The sequence below is a fragment of the Mesitornis unicolor genome, unplaced genomic scaffold, assembly GCF_000695765.1.
Source record: "Mesitornis unicolor isolate BGI_N332 unplaced genomic scaffold, ASM69576v1 scaffold14888, whole genome shotgun sequence".
Lineage (NCBI taxonomy): Eukaryota > Metazoa > Chordata > Aves > Mesitornithiformes > Mesitornithidae > Mesitornis > Mesitornis unicolor.
The window spans coordinates 81655-91266 of NW_010202662.1; the positions used below are offsets into that span (position 1 = coordinate 81655).

Below are 9612 nucleotides of genomic sequence, written 5' to 3' on the forward strand. Positions count from 1 at the left end.
ATCAGTGGCACACGTGATGTTCAAGTCTCTCTGCGAACCTAGTTCTAAGCATTTGATAGCCAAGCTGATAACCTCTTACCTTCAGAAGCCTTTTTGAAAATGCCAGCCTGAAAATGTTTTCTAGCAGTTGTGCAGTTGTAAAGTATGTTTTCTCTTTAAAATGCTCTACGTCTTTTCCTAATAATAACTGCTACTTAAGAGAGTCATTCCTATATTGTGTCCCCTTGTGAAGTAAGTTTATGGAAACTTTTCTGTGTGGTAACCTAAGTAGGGCAAATGCATCAACTTGCAGCTTTACTGCAGGTATTTGTGACTACATCTGTTAAAGACTAAAACATGGAACCATCTATGTGGGTTTGTCCGTGTCGGAAAAAAATGTCCTTTGAGTAGAAAATACTATATAGAGAATAAGAAAGGATATGTTATTGTTAATTCTTTTGGGTCAAAGCTCTGTTTCATTCCTTCAGGTCACTAGAAAGATCATCCGGCGATATGTTTCTCCAGATGGCACAGAAAAAGAGGAAGTCTTAATGCAAGGAGCACCACAAGAACCTGTCACAGTTGAAGAAGGAGATGGCTATTCCAAAGTTGTAAAACGGGTTGTGCTGAAGAGCAACAGTGAACAGTCAGAGGTCAGATCTTCCACTTTCCTTGCGATGGTACAAAGCAGCAGTACACCAACAGTGCACTTCGTAACTACACCTTACTCATGCCAATGACATTCAGTTTTGAATAATTTAGATTGCAGATAGAAAGGCCTCAGAATACAGGCAGAGAAAAGGCACGGGGTGAGAACGTGAACAGGGAAAGATGAAAATGTCAGGATACAGATTCTGTGATTTATGAGAAGTACCAAATTAATAAAAAAGCAGCTTTGTACTAAGATGACATATAGTTGAATGGCGAATCTGTATTTATTATTATACCTCTTACTCTGATGAGAAAATTAGTGAATGTTGTAATGAAATTATGTGATGATCTCCAGGTTTCCACAGCTAAGCCCTTCTAAACCTATATCGTTACGTTAGGTTTAACTTACTGGTGTGTTTGCTTCGAAGAGGCTAAAAAAAGGGTATTACCTTCATGCAAGCTGTTTGTAGAGCCAGGTAATTAAAAAGAAAAAAAACAACCTGAAAAAGTTAGTGCTTTTCAGTTTACCTTCTCCTGCCGCAGTTCACCATGTAGTCCTACAGACATTTGTATGAGCATAATTAAGGTTGTGACAGAGGGCCAGAAGCCAGGAATAGGGGTTGCTTTCAGCAGTACTGCAGCTGAAAGTGACATCTAACAAGCGGTCATTAGAAATGCTAAGAAGATGATTGTAATTAATTAATAATTAATCGTAGAATCATAGAACATATTGGGTTGGAAGAGACCGTTAAAGATCATCCAGTCTCCAACCCCTGCACTGAGCAGGGACAATGTTACCAGATCAGGTTCCTCAGAGCCTCATCAAGCCTGACCTTGAGTATCTCCAGGGATGGGGCCTCCATCACCTCTCTGGGCAACCTGTTCCAGTGATCTACCAACCTCACATTGAAGAGCTTTTTATTGAGAACTTCTTATTGAAGAATCATCAGGATTATTTATCTAGCAGTAAGGTAATAAGAAAACAAAGTAATCTTTTATAGTTAGCTGACCGTACCAGAGCTTTTATCATATTGAACCCATACACATTAAATTCATATTTTGCCAAAACCATGTTTGTCACATTCACATGGTATTCCAAAATTCTGGTCTGTTGCTTCTGTAAGAGTTGCTTGGTTTTACAAGTGTGACTTATCTCTCAGAAGAATATCGTAACATTAAGAGATGGACTAATACCATTAATTCATACTGCCTGTGTGAATGCAGCAAGGATTCACAGCAAGAGGTCCACTTGTTACTCGGTGTAACGCCAGTGGCCTCAGCAGGTGAGCCACTGTGGCAGCCTATGGTGCAGTGGAGGGCAGTGATATCACTGCTCCCCTCAGGCTGGTTCAGGCGCCAGAAGCAGTTTTTGCTGTGCCAGCATGGAGCTTCTCAGCAGAATAAATTCTCCAGGGCTGTTTCTGCTGTCTGATCTGGCATGTATCTTACAGTGTCTTGTTCCTGAGCTGTAAAGCAGGTAATAAAATGTACATTCATTGTTTTGATGTGTACACATAGAAAGTGAGACACTTCTTATATTCTTGTTATCTATGGCAGTGATTAAAAAAGTATGACAGAGTAACTAAAAGCTTTGTTAGTATCCATTCTGTAATTCATATAGAATGTACTTCTGCTTTCTAACCTTCCAGGTGACCTTGCCTGAACCTGCTGTTTTGCTTAGTGCCTCCAAATTCCAGTCTGAACCAGTGGAAGGCCGGAAGGTCAGCAAAGTCATAAAGACCACTGTAGTGCAAGGAGAGAGAATGGAGAAACACCTGGGGGATGCTAGCTTAGCTACTGATCTTCCGTCAGCCAAAGAGGACTTTGAAGAGGTAAAAATGGCTTTTAAATATAAATATTACAACAACTGTTGCAGCATACCTTGTGACAAAGTCTACCCTATTGAAAGCTTTGTTCATGAAGCATCATACTCAACCACTGTGTATAAACCTCAGTTGTTATACTCAGCCATGTTATAAAAAGATTGGTATATAAAGTGTGTTTGGGAAGCTAACATTACAGAATTAGCTATGAAACACTTTAAGATTAAAAAAAAATGAACCCAAAACTCATGGAGGCTTTAAGTAACGTTGTTAGAAATCATGTGTGTGGCTACTGTTAAAAAAAAGTTCGTTCATACGTTACCACACATGGGTAAGCTGATGCATTTGTCCTTTAAAGGAAGAAACAGCTACCAAGCTAATGAGCAACTTTTCTGTGTTTATGCTTTTTCTGGTCAGTAACAGATCTGTAACAGAAAAGTGATATTGAATTAATACAGCTTTTTCTATAAGGAACTGATAATGCTTCGTTCTTAATCCATTTTACTGTCCCTTTGAATAACACATATAAAACATGTCTTGAAGATTCACGGGGATAAAAGTTTTGTGTCATTAGATGCAACAGAAGTACTTCGTTGAGGCTCAGAAGCATCACCCACCAGTTCTGTGTGTACTCATCTACTCACTGCTGGCACTGAGAACAGGCAGCTCAAGGTGGCAGTGGAACAGCTATAAAAGAAAGAGTATTTTCTGTGACAGGAAAAAGGTCACTGTAGCAGCTGTCATACATAGATACAAAGGATGAGCTCTGCAAGTGTGGTGCTGCAAGGCCTTGAGTCGGGCTACTTCAAAGTTGAAAACAAAGTACCAAGACATGCTTCAGTACAATTATTAGTAAAATGAAACTATTCTATACAAGAAACTGTAACTAATCTGTACATTTGAGCAATATTTGACAGGATGCAAATGGCAGGCAGATGCTTCTCTTATTTGTCTATTCATTTTCTCAGCATTCAACTTCATTAATATAAAGCACTAAGCCAGGAAGAGCAGTTATCTTCTGTCCTAGGTTTTTTGTTTTAATTTGAAGTTTATGTTTTAATTTGAGGCTCTGAGCTATACAGGTAACCAAACGAAAGTCCAACTTCCTGCTTTAGTAGAGAAAGAAATAATGAAAGAGGATGGATCAATTATTAAAAGGTTTGGCTTGGCATGTCAATGAACTACTACTAGAAAAGAATTAACAAACTCATAAGTGGATTTAAGTGAGTGGCTGAAGTGAAACCACTGGCAGCATCTAAAGCTTTATTTGCAAAGGTACTAAAGACTCCTACTAACATTCTGTTACAGGAAGGATATATGCACTGGAAAGGTGTATGTTCACTTAAAAAGACTTAGTCAATAGTGGGGTGGTGGGTTCACCCTAGCCAGCAACCAAGCACCACACAGCTGTTCCCCAAACCTCCTGCCCCACAGTGAAATAGGGGAGAGAATATGAAGAGGAAAACTGAAAAAAACCCCTCATGGTTTGAGAATGAATAAAGACAGTTTAATAAGTGAAGGAAAGAGAGAACTATCACACAAGTGATGGAAAGGCATTCACTCACCAACTCCCACAAGCAGACTGATACCCAGCCAGTCTCTGAGCAGCAGTCACCTTGGAAGACACAACCCTCTGCCCACCCCAGCTTCTTCCTCTCACCCGTTTTATTACTAGGCATGACCCTGTTTTGTATGGGATATCCCTTTCGCCAGTTTGGGTCAGCTGTCCTGACTGCGTGCCCTCCCAACCTCTTGCCCACTCCCCAGCCTACTCACTGAGGGGACAGTGGGGAAAAAAAGAGAAAGTCATGATGTTGTTTAAGTGCTGTTCAGCAACAGTCAAAGCATTTCTCTGTTATCAGCACCATTTTAAACACAAACGGAAAACAGTGCCCACATAGGCTGCTGTGAGGAAAGTTAACTGCACCCTGGCTAGCCGCAGTACACAGGGGTATCACTGTCTACTTGATTTCATATGAGGCAATACAAGAATAACAATGCGATTTACAGTTAAAAACATTAATCAAAGTTACTTCATTTTTTTTTCATACCAGTTGACTGTAATAATTTGATAATTTGAACATTCTCAAAATAGATGAGAGGATATATGGAGATATATATATATATAATGTATACACACATGCATGTGACTGTTGAGCCTTATGAAGAAGGAGGCAGGGCACATAAGAAAATATTTGGGGGAAATAGAGCCAAGGAGGCTCCATCTTTTAGGAGCCTTTTTCAGACCATTTATATTGATGGTTGCCATTGAGATGGTAAATCCAATGTTAGCATTTGAAAGAACATCCTGCCCAAACTGTGTGTGTAATTGGTATCCCAGTTCATTGGGATGGAAGCCCTTATGAGCTAGACACATACCAGTTCAGAGTTAGCAGGATGGTGTCACGAGGATACACTGAGAGCAGTGGGCATTCTTGTCCAAGTGCTCCATCTAGCAGAGGGACCTTTTGGTCATTCAGGTCAAATTAAGTGTCAGCTGTCTGATAAAAATCAAACTATTCCTGGCTGAGTGCTCAGGAATTTCCAGGTGTGCTTGCCTTCCCATGGTCCTCTTTCAAGGACTCTGACTGAAAATTGGGCTTCTGGGTAAGGCTACGCAAGAGTCACTCAGCTGTCCTACGACAACTACATTTATTTGCCTAGATCTGGAAGGGAATTGGTGAGGTTTAAGGTTCTAACTAGTAGAGCAAGATGCTTCCAGTGAGGTAAGGGAGTAATTAACAGAACAGTTTAGGACACTAGATTGCCACAAATGTGGTTTCACTGGCTGTCAAAAATAAGACTTGCTCAGAAGTAAGTGTTCAATAGAATAATCAACTGAAATCACTATCTAATTGCTATTTATTACTAGGGCAACTCTGTACGTTGAAGTTCAATACAGCAAAGAGGAAGGTCTTGTGTGAATTTCACCATATGTTGCATGTCTGTGTGTTACAGCATGTTTTTGCTGGGCATCTAAAACTGTCTGCTTAATCAGCATATAGAGAAGAATTGCTATTAGTTTACATTATGAAAGCCAGTTCAAGTGGTGATGTGTGTTGTATTCAGAATGCATAAAGAATATCTGACCTGAGTAGCTAGCTTGAACTGCCAGCTACAGGTTTTTTTGTGTTACTTTAAATGAAAAAGCCTTAGAACTGCAGCTGAAAAGGAATATTTTTTAAATCCTCTCAGCAACTGTGGGCTTTTTTATGAAAGTTTTCTCATTTACTTACTTTTTTTAGGACAACACTGAGTAAAGCCAGCACACAGAAGAGGACTGTGATGAAGGATTGGTTTGGAAAACATGTTCACATAGAAGAGCTGGAAGACACACCAGAAGCACTACCGCAGGATGACCTCCAACTTGACCTCCAGCAGCTTCTTAGACACTTCTGCAAAGAGGACTGGAAACAGGAGGCAAAGTGAGAAGCTGCCACCCCTCAACACCACCATGTAACCACCCACCCAGTATGCAGCATTCATCTCCTCTAGGTGTAGACATTGTTACCTACATAATCACTGGAAGACACTGCCATTTCTACTTGTGCAGATGCAGTGAATCCATTTCTTCCCCGAAGTATTTGATTTTGGGTTTTTGTTATTTTTTTACCCTGTAAGCTAATTTGTGACCAAAGATAGCATCCTTCATTCAGGATGATTCATCCACCGAATCGTCGTCTTTGTGCCGTACTGGGAATTTGTCAGCATCGCCACTTCTTGCTGTTCCTTTGCTTCTGCACTAGCTTCATGAAATTGCATTTGTCAAGCCAACTTCATTTACAGGCCTCTTCGAGTGACTATGTACATGCATCATAAAAAAAAAGGGGAGTTAACATGTAAACTGTATATAGCAAGAGTATTTGGACTTAGAAGACTGCAGAAAACACACTGCCTATGACTACAACTAGCATCGTGGATTACAAGGTCTACTGACACTGCTGAACAGCGATTAATAAAATAATGTTAACACAATCGACTGCAAACACAGACTGACTGAGGAGGAAGCACTGCAGATCTACTGCATCCATAAGACTTCCAGTTTAGGGATCTATTATAGTTAAAGGCTCTAAGAGTCAGGCTGAAAACCTGGAAATTCAGCTGTTCTCATGGAGTAACAGCTGACTGTGGCCATTAATACTTCTAAGACCTTTGGACAGCCACTTTAAGATTTCCAGAAAAAGAAAAGGAGAAAAAAAAGTTTAAAAAGAATACCCAGTTAGGTAACCAACATGCTAGCAGCTATATCTATGGCACATTTGCATACGGTATTAAAATCTTTTAGATCTGGACATGTGGCAGGGTGTATTAAACAATTATAACTACAGTAGTTTCCTGTTTTCATCACTGCTTAGCAAACCACACTGTCTTATTGGTGGTACTTCCTGCTGGCCACTGCACTGTAGATAACTATGGGAGAAAGACTTACCCACTATACAAGGAGAATAATTAATTCACCGTGTTTTATCGAGATTGCCTCTTATCCAATACATGCATGTGGCATTTGAAGGTCAAAACCAACCCCTCCTATAATCTTGTCAGCTTGTTAGCCCTCTTAGCACTGAGCGAGCAGTTTTTATCTTCCAATCAAGTGTTTTTTAAAGAGAAAGTGCTCACAATCCTTGAAAGCCAGTTTCTGTTCATATTTTGTTATCTATCTATATATAATATATATATTTCTAAACCAACCCTCTGAAAACCACGATAGCATGTCTGCACATTTATTTTCAAAAAAGGAAACCTAGAATCTGACATTTTGGGTGTTCTATACCTTAATATTTAATGGAGGGAGCTCTGTAGTGTTTTAGCATATATAATAGACACACACATACAGACACACTAACTAAATGTTTTTAAACAGCTATTTGATTTTTTTAATAGTATACTCAAAGCCAGAGTAGAACAAATCCTCTCCTCTAGGAGTAAGACTTTTTCCAAGCTTATCTGGCCTTCCTACAATTATAGGGTTGTTTGTTTTTTTTAATGACTCACTCAGTGCTCAGAACAAGGGCACTTCCTCATTAAGGTACTGATGCCAAAGGCATGGAAACCTCTTGGGAGTTCTGGCTTCCTGCAGGGAAACAACCCGAGGTGCCATGATAACACTTTCTTGGCAGGCAGGGAAAAAAAAAAGTGTTTTGGCAGCCAAAATGAACGAGACCCATGATGAAACATTTCACAACACATCATGGCTTTCTTATTGTCAGAGACAGCACAGGATGATCTTCAAGAATGGGGCGCTAAAGAAATGCATTTCTGTTGTGTTATTTGCGGTGCAGATGATGTTCTGTGTAACAGCATAATGGTTATTCACCTCTTATTTTGGTTTTTTGCTGTGTTATCAAAGAACTTGAATACTGTGAGAAGAAGTGAATTTTAAGTTGACGAATCAGCATCTTGTTCCCATGGTGATAACACGAATATATCTATGAGGGCATGTATTAGTTAAAATTTAAAAAAAAATACAACACTAACAATACATAGCTGCAATGTGTACAATGGCTGATTTAACTAAATAAAAATGTACAAGTGTTAAATGTAGAAATAACGGCTCACTCTCTTTTACTGCCAGTGCAGCATAAAAAGGCACAGCATCCAGTAGGGTTCCTTAACTGAACTGTCATAATTAACATTCCTCTCTACCCAGCTTCCTAAGACCTTTTTGTTGCTGTTGTTCTTATTCTGCTCTTGTTAAGTGTCAGTCCTCCTAACAGTCAGACACAAGGTTTTTTTAAATCACTGTTAATGTTTTCTCAAACAGTAGCTAGCTATGTTTTCTAGCTATTTTATTAGGCCTGAACTGGCAGATTTTTTTTCTTCAAATATGGCCCAAAGTGCTTCTTACAGTCAATTACTTTTTCAGTGCCCACATATACTACTTCCACTGAGAGTTTCTCAGGCAGAAGAAAGATAGGGAAAAAAAATGCAGGGTGAAATTCTGTCATGTCTTAAATCCTTCTAACGCACGGAAAATACTGGGAAGAGTGTTTTGTTGTCAATTGATATTTATTCAATTTAAATCTGGACCGGTTCTACTACTGCAGCTGGATCTCTGGCTGGTGTCACAGCTCACGCTGCTGCAGCATCCCAACTCCTTGTTATTCACTTGGGCACTACCTTCTCGCCCCTCAAAGGAGTCCTGCCTACATCTCACATAGCAGAGAAACCACGAATCAAAGCAGTTTCTGTATTTGCCAAAATTCAGAGTCCTTGAACCTCCTAGATTAAGGGACAAAAAGGGTACAGGGGTCACACTTGAACTCCCTGCCAGGACCAAAAGGATGCCTGCAGGCCAGAACAGAGCTTGCACCCAGAGCATGGGGGGAGAGGGATCCAATCACGGGTCAGTTCTGACAGACCACGTCAAGGCTTACATATTCAAGGTTCAAAACCAACTCAAAACCCCACACAACAAGCAAACAACCCCACCCCAAAAAAACATTCCTCCATGACACCTCCATGACATTGGCCTGAAGATAAATAGGAAATAATAGCAGACTCTTGTATTCGCAAAACACAAAACCAAGCCCTTTTCTCCATGCAGATGTATTAAATATATAAATTAACCTAGAGCACATAAAATGGCTTGCTTTCTTCCAACATGTGCATATCAGAAGTGTCAGTTGTAGAGTGACAGCAGTGTCTGTAATAGCAGCATGGTTTTCATGTACTCTTTCACTTCTGTTTATTTAAAGAGCTCTGTTTGGAAGAAGGAGGAGAGGTAAAGCATAAGCGGGACAGAGGCAGTGGGTGTGTTTATGTGTGGACACCAGGATGGGTGCCAGCAGCCACGCTTCACATCTGTGTGAACACAGGTGAACTACTTTGCACTGCATCATTCAGTTATGAATGAGCTGCATGGGGGGTGGTGGGAGAATAGGACACTCCTGATGGAGGCTATTTGCGTTAAAACATTTCTAAAGCCTGACCTGACTAGTGTCAGCCTCACTATCTGCCCTTTCCAACAGAAACACTATTTTGCTCAAAGACTTCGGCCAGTTCTGCTAAATAATACCCAAAAGTCAACCTTTTATGAAGTCACTTACATTAATTATTTTTATATTTTTAAGCAAACATAATTTGTTAGATCTCAGGATTAACCTTGTGCTTGCCATGGCTGGATAGGTGGCAGAAACTATTCAGATACTACTTCACTCTT

General features: G+C 40.0%; 1 protein-coding gene across 1 annotated transcript in view; it reads left to right on the forward strand.

The window, feature by feature from the left end:
* Nucleotides 1-7998, forward strand: part of ANK2 (ankyrin 2, neuronal) — a gene marked incomplete at its 5' end in the record, with an annotated part of 88587 nt that extends 80589 nt beyond the window's left edge. The window contains 4 exon segments of the mRNA XM_010190476.1: nt 468-632; nt 2280-2462; nt 3520-3611; nt 5699-7998. Coding sequence (XP_010188778.1) covers nt 468-632; nt 2280-2462; nt 3520-3611; nt 5699-5882 — 624 coding nt within the window.
* Between the last annotated feature and the right edge of the window lie 1614 nt (nt 7999-9612).